The sequence below is a fragment of the Pecten maximus genome, chromosome 12 (assembly GCF_902652985.1).
Source record: "Pecten maximus chromosome 12, xPecMax1.1, whole genome shotgun sequence".
Taxonomy (NCBI): Eukaryota; Metazoa; Mollusca; class Bivalvia; order Pectinida; family Pectinidae; genus Pecten; species Pecten maximus.
In genome coordinates, this window is record NC_047026.1 from 21,765,030 (window position 1) to 21,786,871 (window position 21,842).

General features: G+C 36.1%; 2 protein-coding genes across 2 annotated transcripts; both read right to left on the bottom strand.

Annotated features, from left to right (window-relative positions):
• Window positions 1-2,856: 2,856 nt before the first annotated feature.
• LOC117339597 (solute carrier family 23 member 2-like) lies at window positions 2,857-16,140 on the bottom strand. The gene is made up of 11 exons (XM_033901287.1): window positions 15,931-16,140; window positions 13,757-13,914; window positions 12,374-12,474; window positions 12,015-12,094; window positions 11,106-11,287; window positions 10,571-10,691; window positions 6,625-6,781; window positions 5,189-5,442; window positions 4,133-4,406; window positions 3,550-3,645; window positions 2,857-3,247 (listed from the first exon to the last, which is right to left on the bottom strand). Exons 1-11 carry the CDS (start codon window positions 16,126-16,128, stop codon window positions 3,069-3,071), a joined length of 1,800 nt encoding a protein of 599 aa, XP_033757178.1. The 5' UTR covers window positions 16,129-16,140; the 3' UTR covers window positions 2,857-3,068.
• Window positions 16,141-18,520: 2,380 nt separating this feature from the next.
• On the bottom strand, window positions 18,521-19,606 carry LOC117338925. Its single transcript, XM_033900290.1, has one exon. It carries the CDS (start codon window positions 19,604-19,606, stop codon window positions 18,521-18,523), a length of 1,086 nt encoding a protein of 361 aa, XP_033756181.1.
• Between the last annotated feature and the right edge of the window lie 2,236 nt (window positions 19,607-21,842).

The following is a 21,842-nucleotide window of genomic DNA, read 5'->3' on the forward strand; positions in this document are numbered from 1 at the left end:
CTTGGTGTAAACAAATCCAAAGTGTACACCGTAATTTTCCATAGTTTTCACTATGTTATTTTGTCATTTATAACCATAATGAAAAGGCCAAATAAATAAACTTTTGCTACACATCGCAAATTTACAATGCACCCATATCACAAATTAGCTTGTATTTCGTTTTAATTCATTCGTTATTTATCCATTAATTTAGTATAATCATCTGACGGAAAAAAGAACTAGATGAATTTATGTTGTTAATATAAAATGAGTACAATGTATAATTAGAAATAACGAAACAATGCACATGTATACAAAGAAAGCCGACATGGGATAAGAATGAAAGCACAGCGAGCGTTTTGTTTATGAGCTACCAAATTGTTACAGTTTTCCGCCCATGTTGGGGTATTTTTAAAACATGACTGTGGACACTTTTACATATCGTTAATAAGGGAAAATCTTAATTCTATGTTATGACATTATTTTCAGAAAGAAATAAAAAAAAGAATGAAAATGATATTTACAATATAGTTTTCTTGACATTTACACTGTATCTATCGTGTTCCGTTTCTTGTCATTTTTATACGTATTACGTACATAATACCACATTGATATACAAACAAACTAATAGCATGAAATTAAAAATAAATATTTGATAATCGCCTAGATATTATGGTTTTTCCATTGATATCAATTGTGTCCTTGTAAAATTACAAAATTTTAATATTTAATGATAAAAATCAAAGGGGGTAACAAACCACCTTGCTGGAGATACGCTTACGGACCAGTTACTTTATTCGAAACTGTTAAGGAAGAATGTCAAAATGAGTATCAAAGATGTCTTTGATAAACAAAAATGGGCACGCATGATGATACAAGACCGATTGAGAGGATTTGATTGAGATTTTGCGACAGACTAAACTTACTTGTGCGTTATATAGCACTTCCAGATAAAAAGTACAATAAGATAGTTATTAATAGATATAAGTTAACTAGAGTAAATAAAATACAAGTTACATCTGCAATTCTTATATTCTCAATGAAACACTATTCTCGGGAGTCGCAGTGAAGCATGCTAACTTCAGACTTATCAAAATTTATCAGTCAAGGTTAAATGGTAAAACGTCACGTTGTGCTATGTTTGAAAGCTTGAATGAGTATAAACCGAAAATCGCGTTTACAAAAGTTACAAATCACTTATTTACATATACTGTTTCTATTTATTGCAGTACCCTCGAGCTGTTTTTGTTCGGTGCAATGTCTCCCCCATTATCGACATTTAAATTTTGAATGTGGACGAATCGTGCCTTTGATTGGACTAGGTGGCTTTACGAGTAGGGCAGTCCGAAGGTTTTGGTGTTGTCCGGTTACTTTTCGGAAATAGGAATCCATATTTGGATACAGGAAATTATAGAACATGCTAACATTCTGATCACGTGGGTACATTAAAAGTGAACACATTGATCACGTGAATATATTAAAAGTGGACACATTGATCACGTGAATATATTAAAAGTGGACACATTGATCACGTGAATACATTAAAAGTGGACACATGGATCACGTGAATACATTAAAAGTGGACACATTGATCACGTGAATACATTAAAAGTGGACAGTTTGATCACGTGAATATATTAAAAGTGGACAGTTTGATCACGTGAATACATTAAAAATGGACACATTGATCACGTGAATACATTAAAAGTGGACACATGGATCACGTGAATACATTAAAAGTGGACACATTGATCACGTGAATACATTAAAAGTGGACACATTGATCACGGGAATACATTAAAAGTGGACATATCTGTAACGTTGGCACTATAATTGCATATCTGTGAAAAATCTTCAAACGCAGTCAATCTTCATACATGTACAATAATAATGTTAAAATGATTGACACGTATATATATGCTATTCAATATTTAACACGGAAATTATAGTCAGAACATTTTGATATTAAAGTTCACGTGGATATTCATAAATTAACAGGAACAACAAAAATTATTTTAAAACTCGTTGCCATCCTCATTAAATTTGTATTTGGTTCTCGGAGATTTGTAGATGATATCCAAATAAAAGATACAGATAATCTCGTGCTGTCCTGTTTGTGTGTTACATGTAGAGGACGCATCACAATATATACTTTTAACTTTAAAGACTGTCAAGATTTAAATTGTCTGAGTTGTGCGATCAAATCAATCATAACTTTATCATAATTACACGAGATTTGTGATTAGTGTGGTAATTCAATTAATGGAAAAGAAAAACAACTCCATAACTGTTAATAATTCCTAGAGGAAAGAACTCATATACATGTGAATGTATCTAATTAAACATTAGACCCACAACTCAATGCCGATTACCGTGAGGGCTTTCCAAGACTGGTCTTCTACATGTACATACTGTTTCTTTACTCGACGGTTCCACAAACATGTATATCGAGATTATTCGTCTATGGCAGCCGATATGTGCCAATTCGTTATTTGATCCTACTCAAAATATCGGTATTTGCCGTCTTTTCGCCCCTAGTCGCGAAACCATTTTCATCGTCTTGTTGCTGCGAAAAGATGACAATTATCGTGGCCGTGCCCCGCGACACGAAAGAATGCGTTAAGGAAGACCATCATTATCGCGTGTCATTTGACTGCGACTTTTTTTCGTTCTGGTGCTAAGAAAGGACGATGTTTAGCGGGGTGAAATAATGTAACACTGGAATATAAGCCGAAAAAACGATGTTTAGCGAGATGAAGTAATGTAACACCTGAATGTAGGCCGAAAAGACGATGTTTAGCGGGTTGAAACAACGTAACACTGGAATATAGGCCGAAAAGGCGATGTTTAGCAAGGTGAAATAACTTAAAACAGGATTATAGGCCAAAGAAGAACTTTATTTGAATCCAACATGTGCACATGTCGCTAAAGCAACACTGCTTTGGTTGGAAAATCAATATATAATGAGTAATGTCCTTCGTCTGCCTGTGTCACGGTGACGTCATCGATTAGTGGCCATGCTGACAGAACTAGCCAGACACCATCATCTTTCGATGTAAACGCATTATGGTCGGATGTTTCAGCACGTTTTAATCCAGAAAATTTGGCATAAAGGGTAGGAAACGTAGTATTTTGGAGTGTTTGTATTTTTCAAAGAAAATAGGATTATATATTTCATATCCTTCATTGAATTCTGACGTATTGGTAAAATCTGTGTTGGTATCGTCTGGTGTCTCCCAGGCCGCGATACCTCGCTCCTCCCTGGTACCTGACGAACAAATGTATTAAAAAGAGTTTAATTCAACTAAGTTATGACAAGACGAGGAAGCTGCCATTTTATAAATAGGGATTTTTTTTTCAAAACAATTAAACGTTTTCTGCAGTCATTGGTAATACTGACTCGGTATCTTGTCTGTCATAAATACATTTTGATTTTGATGAAGTCTTTCTAAATATGATACATTATCTACTCTTTCATATATTGAATGTTGTAAGTTCAAAAAATTATCTCATGCAATATTGTATATATTTAAAGTGAGATTCAGCTGAAATGACCAAAGGTTAGCCTACCTGGAATCGTATTATCAAGGAAGCACGCTAGGACACCACCAGCGAGATTAGGGTTCCCTAGCAACATCATGATGACGTCATCTGCGTCTCTACTACCTAAAGAAGTATACAGAAATTGTGAGAGCTCCGGAATTAATTTCCTTACAACATTATTATACTATTATTATATCTACCATGACAATTCAACCTAGGGCAAATATTGAGGAATTTTGTGTTAACACTATTTAAAACACTATAAACTTGAAGAGCATAGTAATGGCTGAAAATGCACTAGATGTGTTTGATCTATGACGTCACATGACGAATGTTGTCGATTAAGCAGAAGACGCGTACCCTCCAGGAACACGTTGCTGTATTAGCATTTGAAGTTTTGAAATTTCTTCTTTTAAAAAAATTATATATTGTTGTGATTTTCCTTCGCGTTATCGGTTCTGATTAGAATTACAATTTTGTTAAGTTACTGGTATTTGTATCTGCCATGCCCAGGCGTATTGACAATTAATTTGAGATTGATCATATCATATGATTGTCATATATCATCACTCGGATATCATAAATCATCTCTTTGCTTTGCCTGCATCACCTGTGTTAATGACGTCATCATACGTCTGCACCCAGTGAGGGATCATCAGACCAACAAGTAGAGAGGTTCCGATGATCGTGACGTTCCGAGTGGACGATAAATCTACATGTTTAAGATTGGACAGGACGACGCCATTGAAAGCGCCAAACATGACGATGAGAACTCCGCCTAGCACCGGGTACGGTATGGTGATAAAAACAGCTGATACTTTTCCGATGACGCCGAATATGATGTAGATGAGGGCAACAGTTATAAATACATACCGACTTCCAACCTGAAAAATAGATACATTGTATATAAACATGTATCAATCATTCGGAATGAAATCAAGCCAATAAATTACAGCAGTACGAAAGCCGATTACTGCTCAAATAGTTTGTCGTAATAACAACATAATTATCTCGTAATTACGACTTAGTTACCTCGTAATTACGACTTGGCATTGTATATTACGACCTGGTTATCTCGTAATTACGTCTGTAAATAATATGTTCATATACAAGTGTGCACGGTGAACATGTATAATCTCTGTTGGTATCCCATTTTCATTGTTTCGTAATTTATTTAAGTATTGTCCCCCTTGTCAGACATATGGCCCCTATTGACACAGATTGAAGTCTCCTAAGGGAACATACCTTTTTCAGACCTATTTCACATACTGACACAGCTTGAAGTCTACTGTACATACCCTTGTCAGACCTATGACGTCTACATACCCTTGTCAGACCTATGACGTCTACATACACTTGTCAGACCAATGAAGTCTATTAACACTGTTTTAAGTTTACTGTACATACCCTTGTCAGACATGACGTCTATTAACACTGTTTTAAGTTTACTGTACATACCCTTGTCAGACCTAGGACGTCTATTAACACTGTTTTAAGTTTACTGTACATACCCTTGTCAGACCTATGACGTCTATTAACACTGTTTTAAGTTTACTGTACATACCCTTGTCAGACATGACGTCTATTAACACTGTTTTAAGTTTACTGTACATACCCTTGTCAGACATGACGTCTATTAACACTGTTTTAAGTTTACTGTACATACCCTTGTCAGACCTATGACTCCAACGTTACCCCCGTACGTTGTAGTCGCGTGTCCACAACCAACAACCCCTGAAAGGGCACTACATAATCCTTCAATGGCGATACCGCGGTTAACGCCCTGTGCAGGAGGCGGGGGAACATTGCAGGTGGCAGCGCATGCGTAGTAATCACTTATAGAATCCAATATCGAAACAATTGTTGCAACACAAAATCCAACAAATGCCGATATGCTGAAGTTGATTTTTCCAAACTGACCTAAAGGGAAAAAATGTTTCTTGTTAAAGGCACAGGCTAGAAACGTCCTTTTTAATATCATATCGCCACATAACCTATCTGGACTAATGGTTGCACAAGTAGTATATTGATTACAAAAACTGAACAATGTTTAACATATGTGAGGGAAATATAAAGAGGTATTAAAGACGTATTCCAATGATAAATCTTGCAATTGTAAAGAGACTAGTATCTTTGTTTTCTTCCCATTGATGATACTTTACAAAATATTTTCAGGAAGTACTTCGGACTTTTGGACGTGCATCATACTTGACTCTTTTGGCTTAGACTATGTCCTATATATTTGATTTACATTAGTTTAAGGTGCAGTATCACAATAATGAGGAATCAGACGACCTTAATTCTAAGATTTGTTTACCTTTCCCCACGAACACCATACCACCTTTTATGGCGATTGCATACCGATCGATTGGCTGCATTAAAATCTAAAGTCACATGAAAACAGGATATACAAATGACAAGGAAACTTAAGGTCAATTATAGTGTCATCATACTGTCATAACCTGGCCAAGGAAGCACAACATCCAACCCTGTAACAGTATAAATGTTATATTTTTGACCCGTTGATTAGGCATACAAGTGTATCTACCGGATCCGCTTTTATCTACGACGATGAAACAGTCATATAGTTCCATTGTTTTGTGTTACTGTGCCTTAATTACAAAATGGTTTGAGAAAAGACTAATTGATATTTGTATTCACCACCGCCACCCACGTTTTCTTAATTGGTTTCAGTTGATGGTATTTCTTTTTTATTACTGGCAGTCTCGTAATTTTTATCTATGTACCTGTACTGTTTTGTTTATCGACGCAGTGGTGTTTTTTTATTATCATCATTCTACTTTGCGGGTGCTAGAGTAAAAATGAATTGCTTGAGGTCTATATTAAAGATGGCCACCCCGGAAGTAGATATACCTGATGTCTATTTTTATCCTATTTTACGTATAGCCAGTGACATTCTTATTTTGTTATTTGAATCAAACCTTTTTTTAAGGACGTTGGGCTATCGTGTTGTTGGATACCTACTGTGGACCTACCAATGATTAATGGAAATGACGTTATAGGGGGAATACGTCAATCGGTGTATACGGCGAGTCAGAATGTAGACTGTACGACAGGTAATTGGTTCACTGTAGACTTTACCTGGATAGGGAAAGTAGAACCAGCTGGCCCGATTGATGACGTCAACCCTTGTGTCTGTCCTGGAGTAATAGTCTTGACTATCCCGGCTCGTGCTGAACACCCCGGACGCTGTCAGTATGCCACACAGTAACCAACCTGTTACCAGAGCTATCAGGATCTGTGTATAGAATACGGCTATACGGTAATTATCAAATATTATTATAAAATAAATAATCATTTTTTGCTGTTTGTTCACAGAATGAAACTTTCTAATTCGTCTACTACCCCTGACCACTTAATTACATCAATGTTTGTCCATGATCATGTTAAAAAAGTACAACATAGGTGATCAATTATCCACACCCAAAAATAATAAGGAACAGCCGGGTAGACTGCCTCCACATGAATCCTTAAATAAACACGGATGTTGATTTAAACCCATACCATACCATAACATATCCGGAATATCCATAGGCAAATTATCAGGAATGCAAAGCGTCACCGACAGATTTAATATATACATAACAAAGGTCAAACTCTATACTCTATAACAAAGATCAAATAAAAAACACGTTGAACATCGAATATAAATACATATAAAAACAAACAATAGATCATTAACAATAAAATGTTTGGCAGCAGAATTTGTTAATATTACAAGTATTACAACATTACACATTTACTTCAAACTAGAAAAACCAAACATGTTCAAGTAATAAGTATAAGATCCTCTGATATTGTATAACAAAAGGGGTTTTAAAGGTGGATTCGTGTAGGCAAACAGGACACTATTGAAGAGTACTAGGCTTTTGTAGACATAACACCATTTTGGGGGTTTGATCGAAGATCTAACACCTTTTTAGAAGTACTATGGTAGATCTCACATCTACCATAGTAACATAGTAGGAGTTCTGTTGTATTTCAATATTTTAAAATCATATTAACTATATTTCGTTTTGTTATTGTCGTATAAAGAATCACTGGTGTTAAATGTATTCATTCTGTTGTGTATTTGACACTGTATAGTACTCTGCTCCTTGAATAGGTTAAATAGTAAAATATTGTTTTCTTTTGAAACTATTTTTAATGGTTAATTCTAATACTGCTTGGGTAACTGAGATATGCTGTTTCCAATGTTACCCGACAGCGTTAGTAGGTAGTGATTGGAATATTCGAGTTTTGACTTACATACATGTACCTCATGATAACCTGTTGTTGGTTATTCACAGTTTTTTCACTGTAAAATGTTTTTTTCTGAGAATATATAACCACAAAATGCAAGTCTTACATTTAAATGATGTTATACTTCTAAGCCCAAAGTAATTTTACTCGTATAATACTACTGCAATGAATCTGTCAGTGTATCCTCGCTTTCGTTTTTGGTCGGTTAGACAATAGCTGTCGTGCAGACAGGGTCACGTTTCAGTGTTTCCGTTGGAGGGGTCACTACTCTTTGTCAAAAACTTCCGATCTAAGGAATAGTCCATGTAAAATGATATTTGAAATTTTGATACTTGCTTGTCACACGAATCATTGAGTCTAAGTAAATTAGCAAGTGTTTGTTTGTTGTACTTACAATGAAACAAATGCTAATAAATGCAAGCAAAAAAAAAGCCAAAGTAACATATCAATACACCATTCATGACTTCCGGTTGGTGTAGCTGTGTACCACTACATGTGTGTCGTCTGCTACAAATTGTCCTAGTCTCTTTGTATATTATGCACGTACTTGTGCGTTCGGTAGGACGTTGATAATATTGGTCATAAATGATATGTGGTAGAGTTAAAATTAGATAATTCAGTTTAATAAGGTTTATTGGTTTTAAGAGTTACTAATCATGTTATGGGTCTGAAGCGAGATTATCATGTGCTCAACTGTAACATTGTATGCACGTGTCACAGTATACGTACTAGGCTATAGCTAGCTAGTTTAATCACCTTGAAAAGACATTAATTTCAAGTAGGAACACTGTCCCCGAATAACATTCCGGGCTAGTGGTGTCAAGATACGTTAAGGCTACAACTGCATAGTGTATGAAACTTTTCCTACAGCGACATAAATAAAATATATAATTATTGATAAACTATTTGTCAATTTAAGAAATCGGTGAATTACTAATATTGTTTTTATTTAATTATGTATTATTGATCAGTTAATAAGTAGAGTATAATGTTATAATACAACTACATATACATGTATTTTGATGAAGTTTGCTAGGTACAATGTACATGTATTTGAACCAAGTGAAAATCATTTCCTCCAATTCAAATAACAGTAACAATTTATAAAATTGACATTTGCTTATAAAGATAAATCATTAGGATATCAATACTGCATTCTTTATTGTCAAAAAGGCAATTTTGAAGCAAAGAATATTTGGAACTGGTTGAATTATATATACATGTATATAAATTGTCAAGACTGTATTGGATCTTTGAATTTTTAAGGATAATTAGTATATGCGTGTATAATAATCCGTTTTGTATGCATCTCTTGTTGTTGAATCTAATGTCTTGATTATCCTTAAAACTTTCATTAAAAAAAGCAGTCATTGCCCATTTATTCCTTACAAGTCTGTCATTTCGAATTTGAATTGTGAATTTCTGTTACCATAATTCTGTGTGTTCGGAAGTTTTATGAAGTTATATCAACAGCTGACGTCATTTAAGTCTATCAGACACCAACAGGCCTTTCAGACCTTTTATTGTTATTGCTATCATTTTAAAAAAAAGTATCTTCTGACCAGATATTTGTTATCATACGTCATATGGCAATGTGTTTTACCATCTACATTTTTATTTCATCGTCTTGTTTTACTATTGCAAAACCTGTGTGATGAAATATATTTAAAAGTTGTCATTTTGCAAAACCTAATAGGATGAAATATGCTATGAAAAACAACCTATGATAATTTACAGCGAACACCTGATGTAGAGAGTAGCGGATCACATATTACTTACAGCGAACACCTGATGTAGAGGGTAGCGGATCACATATTACTTACAGAGAACACCTGATGTAGAGGGTAGCGGTCACACGTTACTTACAGCGAACACCTGATGTAGAGGGTAGCGGATCACATATTACTTACAGAGAACACCTGATGTAGAGGGTAGCGGTCACACGTTACTTACAGCGAACACCTGATGTAGAGAGTAGCGGATCACATATTACTTACAGCGAACACCTGATGTAGAGGGTAGCGGATCACATATTACTTACAGAGAACACCTGATGTAGAGGGTAGCGGATCACATATTACTTACAGCGAACACCTGATGTAGAGGGTAGCGGATCACATATTACTTACAGCGAACACCTGATGTAGAGGGTAGCGGATCACATATTACTTACAGCGAACACCTGATGTAGAGGGTAGCGGTCACACGTTACTTACAGAGAACACCTGATGTAGAGGGTAGCGGTCACACGTTACTTACAGCGAACACCTGATGTAGAGAGTAGCGGATCACATATTACTTACAGCGAACACCTGATGTAGAGGGTAGCGGATCACATATTACTTACAGCGAACACCTGATGTAGAGGATAGCGGTCACACGTTACTTACAGCGAACACCTGATGTAGAGGGTATCGGATCACACGTTACTTACAGCGAACACCTGATGTAGAGGGTAGCGGATCACACATTACTTACAGCGAACACCTGATGTAGAGGATAGCGGTCACACGTTACTTACAGCGAACACCTGATGTAGAGGGTAGCGGATCACACATTACTTACAGTGAACACCTGATGTAGAGGGTATCGGATCACACATTACTTACAGCGAACACCTGATGTAGAGGGTAGCGGATCACATATTACTTACAGCAAACACCTGATGTAGAGGGAAGCGGATCACACGTTACTTATAGCGAACACCTGATGTAGAGGGAAGCGGATCACACGTTACTTATAGCGAACACCTGATGTAGAGAGTAGCGGATCACACGTTACTTACAGCGAACACCTGATGTAGAGGGTAGCGGATTACATGACAATGTCGTTTCCGTGTGTATACAGGTATCGGCATCTCCCTCTTAGCTAAATATAACGATAGTATAAGGGCTATCGCACTTGTCCTGAAGGAAATGAAAGTATTTATCAATGACATTTATTTCACTGAAACGGTAATACTAACGTTTTCTTTGCGTCAAAATTCATGAAATATAGATTAAATTTCTTTTAATATAGCTCACAATAATAACTTAATGTTTATATAGACTATGCCTATGATCTATAAACTATAATCATCCCAGTTTAGCCGTAGTACTACTAAATTCAGTTAGCCCCCGGTTTAATAAGTGTTTCTGTGACAAACCATTTCTATCACTAATTGATGGATATACATGTACTGTATTGATATCCAGCAAATGTAACCGATAAAAACAATCTTCGAGTCACGTCAAATTGATGTGAGAAAGAAATATGATCCATCTGTTAAATATAACATTGGAACAAAATATATTCCTGACTGTAATCAGAGATCTACTCACAGTAATGAAATGCCCCAGTGAACCTGTGCAAATTTAGTAATGGATTTCACCATGAAAATGCCGAATAGAAGGATGGTCGGAACAATGGTTACAGGGCCAATAAACTTCAGCAAGACTCCAACCAATCCAGTAGCTCCTATCAGGAAGTGTATGGCTCCAGCAGCCAATAGACTGCCTTGTAACTAATAGAAAATAAGTGGTAAGAATTTTTCTTGCACTGGTTTCATTAATAACAAAGAAAACGCGACTTTTTATCTTTGTTCAAAGTTTCGCATTTGAAAAGTAAATATATAAGTGATCGTTTGATCCCGTTTAATGTATTAATCCCCATCGTGCACATCTTCGCTAGCCAAGGCTTCTGATTACGTTACACTCCACGAACCCTTGGCAGATATAGGCGTCAGTTCTGGCCCTCTAGCGGAGATTCGAAATTACCACCCTTTACACATGAAATTTTTTACCAACCAAAACGAACGTTACCGATTTACTTCATCGGTGATGTTTACAAACGCACATGGAGGCTTGTGTCATTTTGATGAGATATGTGATCAATGACTTCTATTAATTGATCAATCACTGCGAATGTTTCCCAATGATTGTACGTCTCTGTATTTAGATACAATACCATGACATAGTCGACAATGTAGCTCTGCACTGGGCGCCGCAATTGTTGTTTACTGTGAAACCAAGCCTAGATGTAAAACGCGATTTGATTGGGTGCCCTGGGATTCCAGGGCACGACGGTTTGAACACGACTATATCTGCCAAGGGTTCGTGGAGTGTAACGTAATCAGAAGCCTTGGCTAGCGAAGATGCATCGTGCATTGCTACATGTAAACAATAATAAAGGAAAGGAATTTGTACTTATCAAATTATCTTGTATGTATTATGATATATGTTGTCATTTACCCCCTGTACAGCTTCCAGAATGATTTCTTCAGTACCCTCTTGGAATACCGTTTCTGTCACGTTTGTGATGTTGTTGAAAACTGAAAGAGAATGATAGTTCTAGATGAATGTTGTTACCGCCAATTTGACATGGAACATTAATATGTTATATACTTCTGTGCTATGTAGATCGGAACATGTATGTAATATGACGCATGCTATCATAGACCTGTAATCGCCTGAGTGTTTCTTAACAAATCAATGTTTAAATAAATGGCGTTAATGTCCCATAATACTCAATCTAAAAAAACTTATTATATATACTCGACTGCACCTGACTCGTTATGTTACCTGTAATCGGTCGTGTTTTATTATGTTACCTGTAATTGGACTTGTATTATTACACCTGTCTTTGTCTAAATCAGCCATTGCCAGTAGTGGGGCGACATAATCTGGGGAGGCTCCCTGGTACAGCGGCAGTCTGTCGGGACAAATGTTTAATGTAAATTGTAACTCTCCAGACAATCATTTCAAACACATCTCTTTAATGTTTAGGACGGTAATATACAATGTGAACCAATAAGATTACTTTTTCAAGCAGTATTATAATTATTACCGTTTAACTTTAAAAACTAAACCCGTTAGTTGTTGAAAAAAAAGGAAAGCTGGTTATCTAATCCCTTACCTTATTAGCGTTTTCACGAAGTCAAATGAAGTCACTGCGCTTAGTTACCTTATTCCTAACTTGCCAATATGATCATTAGTGACCCCGTCATTACGTTACCTTATTCCCAATGCCACCATCATCAGAATAGTAATGACTTTATTTTTACCTTATTCCCAATACTACCATCATAGCGAGTCCATTCCTTCCTCGGATACCAATATGTCCATAACCATTATATGGGTTCCGTAACGTTACATGTACCTCATTCCAAACAGACAATTATTATAAACATGACAATCTCGAAACGTTACCATATTCCAAATAGACAATTATTATAAACATGAAAATCTCGAAATGTTACCATATTCCAAATAGACAATAACTGCTGTATTCCGACGTTACCTTATTCCATATATCAAATAATCTCGGTATAGACAGCAAAGACAGAGTTCGGAAAATGGATACGGACATACAAATGTACATCACATAAATATGAATTGAGCAATCATGTTTATAATTCATCTTATAATTATTTTTTCAATATTGGCCTAGTTATTACGCCTCGGTCAGCCTTATTTGCCATCGGCCGTTATAATATTCCAAATGATACTATAATAGTGAATCTGTAGTTTTTAGTGTAACCATGACAAAAACATTGTTTCCGTTACTTTACTTTATTTCAACTGTCACCATCAGAAGGGTAGGGATTTCGTTACTTTACCTTATTCACAGTGTCACCATCAGAAGGGTAGTATTATTGTTACTTTACCTTATTCCCAGTGTAACTACCAGAAGGTTAGTTGTTCCGTTACTTTATTCCCAGTGTAACAATCAGAAGGGTCGTGTTGTCGTTATTTTACCTTATTCACAGTGTCACCAATCAGAAGGGTAGTATTATTGTTACTTTACCTTATTCCCAGTGTAACTACCAGAAGGTTAGTTGTTACTTTACCTTATTCCCAGTGTAACAATCAGAAGGGTCGTGTTGTCGTTATTTTACCTTATTTCCAGTGTAACCATCAGAAGGGTAGTGATTATATTACTTTACTTTATTCCCAGTGTTACCATCAGAAGGCCAGTGATTCCGCTACTTTACCTTATTCCTAACGTCACCATCAGCAGAGTAGTGATGCCGTTCATAAACAGAGTTGAGCTTAGAAGTTTGGCCTTGAAGTCCTCGTTTTCCTCTGCACACACAACCTGAGCCACCAGTAGGGACACGGCCAGAGATGTAGACAAGGACAACAGGGCTTGCTGTAAAAGAGGCTTGATTACGCAATCATTAGAATATTTTAGAGGATATCACTTTGTACTCATATCAAAGAAGTCAAAGCATCATGTAAGTCCCTGATATAGGATTACCAAGTAGTGTTCACGTATCCCAAAAGTAAAACTCATTGTACGACAGGAATGTGTAGTAATAATTTACCCCATACATCTGTGAAAGGTTAAGGAGTGTGTCGAAATATTAAGATTTTACAAAAATCAGTATACCAATAAGGGGCGGAATGGGTAAACGTCGTACCCGTCACTCTGCCTACGTACTGTTTAAGATTGCATTTGGACGAAACTTGTTATACATAAATCGGTATTATCATATTGGCGTATACGAAGGCGTATTGTATTGTTAGTCAGTATCAAATTACATACTGCACTTTTTTTTTAATTTTTTTTTTTTAGTTTTTTAATTTTTTTATGATGTCATTTTTACACTTTAAGACCTGTGCATTATGGATTCAATTGTTATCTTTGAAATGTAAAACGTTGTCTTGCTGGTTAAGTTGGCCTCAATACTTTTGTTTATATGTAATACCGGTATGCCAAACGATTTCGTAATTTTTACTCAAAATCGATAAAAGAGTACAAACTTGACGCCCGCTTCATCGAGGCACTTATTTTTATCTTCTAAAAGATATTTATTGAATTATCAGACAAAGAAGCTTTTATATTATCTCCTTTGACACTTCAATAAAGAAGTAGACATTTTCTATGTTAAAGTTTAAAAAAATGTCTTTTCTTTACATTTAATTATTTTTATACGTTATATTGCAAAAATGCATTTACGATGTGTAGTGACGAGTCTGATGTATGTACACAACTAGGAAGTGCTTCCGTTATAGTGCAATTGTACTGAAGCATACTGCCGTATCTTAAAAAAAATCCAAACTAACATTACTTTGGATTCCGAGCCATGTCGGAATTAAAGGCAACGAACTTGTTGACCGCCAAGCAAAACATGCTTTAAATCTGCAACAAACAAATATCAAAATACCATATACAGATTTCAAAACTGTAATTAGTTCTGCCATCAAGAATAAATGGCAGCTACGCTGGTCTCTCGAGACGAGCAACAAACTTTTTAAAGTACAACCCGAAACTTAAAACATCAACACCAAGTCGGAAGGATCGTAGAGAGGAAATAGTCCTCTCTCGGCTCCGTACCGGGCACACATATCCTACTCATTCGTTCCTTTTAAAACGAGAAGATCAATATGTTATGCATGTGATGCTCAATTCACAGTGGAGCATTCTTTTAATAGAATGTTCCGATTTCAAGCACATTCGTGATGAATACTTTCGAGTCCCGGATATGAAAACCCTTTTCAGTTCCGTGGATTCGAAAACAATATTTAGCTACTTGAAAGACATCGATCTATTCTATAGACTTTGATATCTTTTACGTTACTCTCTTTGACGTTTTATTTATATAACAAAGTTCACATAATCTGTTCGTATATATATGCATATTTTACCTTTTTTAACCAACTTTTTTTATCATAATGATCTAAATATACAATTCGAATGCTTTTAAAAAATGACCAATTGTATCTGTTTTTAAAGTTAAAAATAAAAACGATAGTATATTGTTTGGCCCTCAATGACCCTAGTTGTCGATGGGCCGTAAAACATAAACAAACAAACAATACTGCCGAAGACACTCAGCAGGACACCTTACCCGAACCAGACGTCAACTTCTCAAAATACTGTGTACTAAGCTGGAGTGGCAACTACTGTTAGATACTCTGATATGTCTCGGCCAGGGGACAGGACCCAAGCCATCTTTATGGACGAACACTCATATAAAGGCCAACAGTGAGGCAATGGTCAAATGAATTAAGATCCAACATTTAGTCGCCTCTTACGTGTAATGCAAAAGTACAATCCTATAGGGCACTTAAACCAAAACAAAGTGTAATGCAACGTAGCCACTGATGATTTCATGATTTATAAAACATTTCAATAAATTGTTTCTCTGAAAACGACACGTACCTGTAAGGCAAAGAGAACGGTGAGATGTATGGGAACTGGGTCACATATTTTATATAAGAGTCGATTCTCCTTTTCTACAATTGTTGTCACGTCAGTTGCATTGGTGATATTAATGGCAGGAAATAAGTCATCGTTTTCGTCATCACGGCTATATTTGCTACTTGACAACGACAACGTCCGTTTTTCAGTATTGTCCATTTTCCCTTTTCGATACTGAAAAGATATGTGATTTTCATGTGTACAGAAAGAAAATATGATGTTGGATATTTCATTAAAAATACACGCAGTCTATATCATTATGTAAACAAAGAGATAAATAAGATGCTTGAATAATACAATCACATACGAAAATTGTTCTTTACCTCATCTACACAAAGTATTTTTTTATTCTGATTTAGTTCTTATCCAAATTTCTTTACTAATATCAAAAAAACTCATCATATATATTTTAAATCATTTGAAAATAATACTCGAACAATTACAACAAATTATCTCAGCAAAATAATGCATGAGTTGTAACAAACGTTTCTGTTTAAGTTGTTTTCAAAAAAAGAAATCAAATAAAAAAAATGATGAAATTCTGGTCCGTTTCATAATTTCAAAGACAAAATACAACCTTTAAAGATATTGAACAACAGTAATGAATTATGAAAAATTAGATATTTTGACATTAATTGATTTCATTCAAATACTACAAAAAATATATATAAATAACCAAACAATATATAAAACAATCGTGTCTATAAAAATGACAGCATGATGTCCTAATATAAGACTACGATATCTAATAATAAGACATTTGACAATAATCGTTTTCATTCAAATACTTACAGTGAATTAAAAAATAAACGGTAACAAAATGTTAAACCGGCGGTAAATTATTTAAGGATTTAGATAATCAACCATTGCAGTGACACGGGTGAAAGATTCGATTTATAACAAAGATAACGTTTAAAAGAAAGTACGAAATGTGTTGGATTTTTTGGGTTTTTTTTTTTCTATGAGACTGGCTTATTTCGACTCCAATGGTTAGTGTTCTACCACCAAAGTAATCGTGTGACGTCATCAAGACGTCATTTATTTATAACGTCATCATAGAGTTATTACACGTTTCTTACAGATAAATTGGAGTATAATCAATTATTTACCATAGTATATCATGCCGTACATGTACAAGTAAAATAGTGTGTCGAATAATTGAATACTACACCGTAAATTCGCATTTGGCTATTGTATTCATAAACATATACATTAGACATGGTATGTGCTAAACAGCTAAACTGCTGACAGTAGTCTAGGACATACGTATGGGTCATTTTTTCCCCTATATGTCTTTGCATGGCCGCCATCTTGATTGTGGAGGGAAACCGGAAGTGTAATCAATTGGACCTTTAAATAGTTAACAATGAAAAACCCCATTGTGTCAATATTAGTTTGGTTATAACAATCGATTAAAGGTTTATTAGGATATTAGTTCAAAGGGTCGTAGACCCTTTATTATGAAGTACACCTGTTCAAGATGACACACTCAATTTGACCTTTAAATAGTTTACAGTGGAAAATCCCATTGTGTCAATCGATATTTTTTTTTGTCGTTTGTTGTATTTAAATCCTTTGTTATGTTTGGCTGGAATCACATCCCTAGTAGGGTTATGACTGCTCTATTTTAAATATATGACAAGGTGTGATGTCATGGTAACATAACATTACAAGTAACAATTAACCAATCATATTAATGTACGTGTATACACAGTTTTTGTACCGATTGCGCAGACCATAAGTGAGCAATGCTACAACACGTCAGAAGACAAGGTGTATGTCATGGCAACATAACATTACAAATAAAACAAACCAATTGTATTAATGATAATTACGGATTTCTCAAACCATACACTAATAAAGACTATTAATGCCACGAAACAAACACTTCTTTTTTATGTTAGCTGCGAATTTAAGGTGGAAGAAGTTCAACAGAAACGTACCTTCAAGGTAACTATCAATATAATTATCATATTTTTGTTATGTATAAATGCATTTAGAAAACATAGAAAATATATTTTTGTTTGCAAGGGGATACAATGTATGTACATGTTTTTAATTTTGTACCGAGAAATTGAAATATTTTTGTCTATACGCCCGAGTACATTTGTAAACAAGAACAGACTTGCGGACAATGGACGGGATTGCTACAGTAAACTATTAATATATTGTACGTTAATTTTTACCTAGACTGGCCACCAGACCAGTTGTTTTGTTAAGAATTACCAAGCTAAATTCTAATACTAGATTATCTGCCCCTAGTTTGAAATCTAGAATCAGACATATCCTAGGGATCAAAACCATAAAGCTCAATTTTATTTATAATTTTAATATTCTAGAGACAGGGGGCCAGTCTAATGTTTACCGGACTGTCCAAATTTATTTATTCATGCATATCTTTTACCATCAAAGATGTAAGATAAAAAAAACAAAAAACAAAAAACAAAATACCAAATGTATGTACAATGATTTATTTACAAAATCGTATTAAATTTCATAGACATTAGCAATAAAAAATGTCAGAAAACTATACACTAAGAATATTATATAATTATGCATCAACAGCATCATTTGCATTTATCCAGGATGAAAACTTAATTGGCCAGTGAAGCCATTTTACATACAGCTGTTTATTTCGCCCTTTACCTCTTGTTTTTAAAACTTTTTCAATTTTCCACATGTCATCGTCTCTAAGATCCACTTTCTGCAGTTCTGATTGATAAAAAGAACCCGTGATTTCAACATCATTGTAGTCTTTCAATCGGTAAATTGGCACAGATTGCCTCCAGAACCGTTTTGCTATAGTAAATATTTCACCAGTCCATCTTTCATCATACTCGCGGGTAAATATGTTTCTCAAATATGTAATGCGCACGCTGTCACCGACGTTAAATCTGAATCTCATCTTCTTGTTGGGAATTGTGTTTTTTGTATGCCTGGACAAATATGTATCCAGTCTCACAGTTTCAGCGTTGTCCACTGTCACATCAGCTGGCGCAATGTCGATGGTGTTATGTATCGTTTGGTTATAACCGTCCACAAAACTCTGCAGTTGGTCAATGTAACGATACGATTGTTTGTACGTAAAGTATCTGTACAATTTTGTCTTAACGGTTTTCAGTACGCGCTCGCTAACGGCGGCCTTGACCTCTGATTGTGCATACATGTGCCTAATGTCTCGCGTGCGAAACAGGGACTGAACAACTTTTGCTCTAAATTCTTGACCCTTGTCCGTCCTGATCCTACTTGGATGTCTCCCTTGGGTGAATATATCTTTAAATGCAATGGCCACTGAGTCACCTCTCAACCATAGAAATTTCGAGAACACATCGATGACAACCAAAACGTAGGAAAATTCGTCGTTGTATTTTGAAAACTTGACCATGTCGATGAGGTCAGCCGACCACTGGTCATCTATTCCTGCGACGTTGATGTGACTTCTGTTCGCTGGTTTCCTGTTTGGTCGTTGTAAGCTGTATGCCTCGTGTCGCTGGAGCCATTTCCTTGTCTTGTATTTACTGATGTTGAATTTCCCTTCCTTTTTGACAAATCGATACACTTTGTCGGGTCCTGATAGACTTGCCGGTTTCGAGGGATTAAAGTAAATATCCCTCAGATAATCCTCCCAGGCAGCCATGGTGTGTACCTTCCAAACTTATGATAGAATGCGTGCTTTTGCATAACTTTTATTCGTCCGCCTTTTCATCGTATTCTTCAAAGTCATCCTCGTCCTCCTCCTCATCCTCGTCACCAGAAGTTAATCCGTCGTCTTTATACATGTACTCCTGGAAATGATGTTTGTTCTTTAAAAGAGACATGCGTACAGAAGACCGAATGTTGTAGCCACCTCGTCTATACTTTTTCACGGATTCTATGGTTTTTGTATGAAGATTTCCACCTTTAATTTGAAAGATGTTGATTAGCGTCTGCGCGTATTCATTAAGGAATCCCATTAGATCGTCATCTTCCATCTTCTTATATGCCTTACATTCTGCTTCTTTCTTTGAAAATCACTGTCCTTTGTATTTGTCTACTCGTTTACTCCATTTCTCTTCGTTCTTGGATTTAGCTAGTTTGAGCTTCTTGGTGAAGTAATCATCCTCTTTTGAGTTTTCATTCTCTGTTTCGTTTTCAGAGATACCATAGTCACCAAAGGTACTAATCCTCTGTTTCTTTGTGGGACTATCGCCTTGGTCATTACCATCCTCAAACTTTCTTTTATGAATACTGTTTTCTGGGCACCACCGTTTCACATGCCTCTGTAGATCATGAATGTTCTCAAACATCAGACCGCAATCGTCACATGAATGCATTTCTAAGGGTTCTTCAGAACATTCACTGGCAACGGTATCCCCCAAATAATTATTAAATGCGGTTTCGTTTTGTGAGGGATTCTTACTCTCCTGGAGCTTTGTGGTGTACGTCTGCCCTAATGTACTTCCTTCAATAGAATGGGACCTTGGTTCCCCTTGTAGCTCCCTTTTGTTCTGTGTCGTGACCTCCGATTGGTCATTTAAAACGTCAGTGCGCAGGCGCAGATGTTCCGGAGTTTTAGGTTTTAAATCCACTAGTAAATAACCGTACGGTTTGCTGGTAGCCTGTTCAAAGTGACGCATAAAGTGTTTTGCGTTGTCGGGGTACATCTGTCGTGCTAGTGTCATGGTTTGTTGTCGATCAATGGGATTGTTAAAAAACCGCCAAATAGTGGCAATTTCTTCTCTGTGTCGGATCTTTACTATAATAGAGGTTTTGGTTTATAGCAATGACCGACAAGTTCCGGTCTGACGGTTGTTTTAATGACGTTATATAGATGCTGCCATCGTTTATACAGCCATATAATTCGTTCTGGTGGTGGATTCAGTTTATCGATGTTGTCCTGTAATAGCTTTGTTACGAAATGCGTCTTCCCACAGGACGTCGGTCCGGACACAATCATCGTAAAAGGGTGTTCGAAACTAAACTGTTTCGAGTCTTCGGAGCTTTTATCCATTGTGATATGCAGTGCTCCCGGTGCTCTCGGTGCTCCCGGTGCTCCCGGTGCTCTCGGTGCTCCCGGTGCTCCTTTGATTTGTGCTTCGTCCACTGTTGAATGTTGTTTCTTGGTATGTCTTTGTATACTGTATCGGCTACAGAACGTCTTTTGACACTGTGGGCACGAAAAACTATACATCTTTACGCTCCAAGACTGCGAGTGAGAATGATGTCTTGTTTAAATGTTTATAGATTTTATACCGTTAAGCAAAATGCATTGTTGGTAATTTCCACTGCATTGTGGGTAATTTCCACTGCATTATGGATACGATATTGGTTATATTTTCAGGAGATTCCAGATCGGCATTCAGTGCCAGAGAATCTGTACAGACGACAAGATGGGATATGACTGTAAGCAGTGCGGAGCTTCATTTACCAAATCCAGCCTACTACAGGAACACAAAAGAATCAGGGGCCACGGAGACAAATTTAAATGTACTGTTTGTGGAAAATCCTTCGGGCGTAAGGATAATTATGATAGACATTTGTTACGACATGCAGACTCATCATTATGTCAATGTGATGATTGTGGAATGCTATTTAGTAGAGGTGATAGCTTACAACGTCACCAGGAGCAGAAACATGGTCAGTCTGGAGGAGGTGTTAAGCGACATGCTGATGAGGAAAACATTGATCCAACACCTGTTAAGAAAACGGCAAAGACAACAGACGACCTCTACTCTCTTCGTGTCATTAAAGAGACAAATATACCTAAATTTCAAACCTCAGCAACACATTACAAGGTAGATTTTGAAGATTTGGAAGTGCGCGGAGTTGTAGAAATTTTAAAAACACTGAAGAGCATTTTTCAGTCACTCATCAGGAATGTCACAGAATTCATG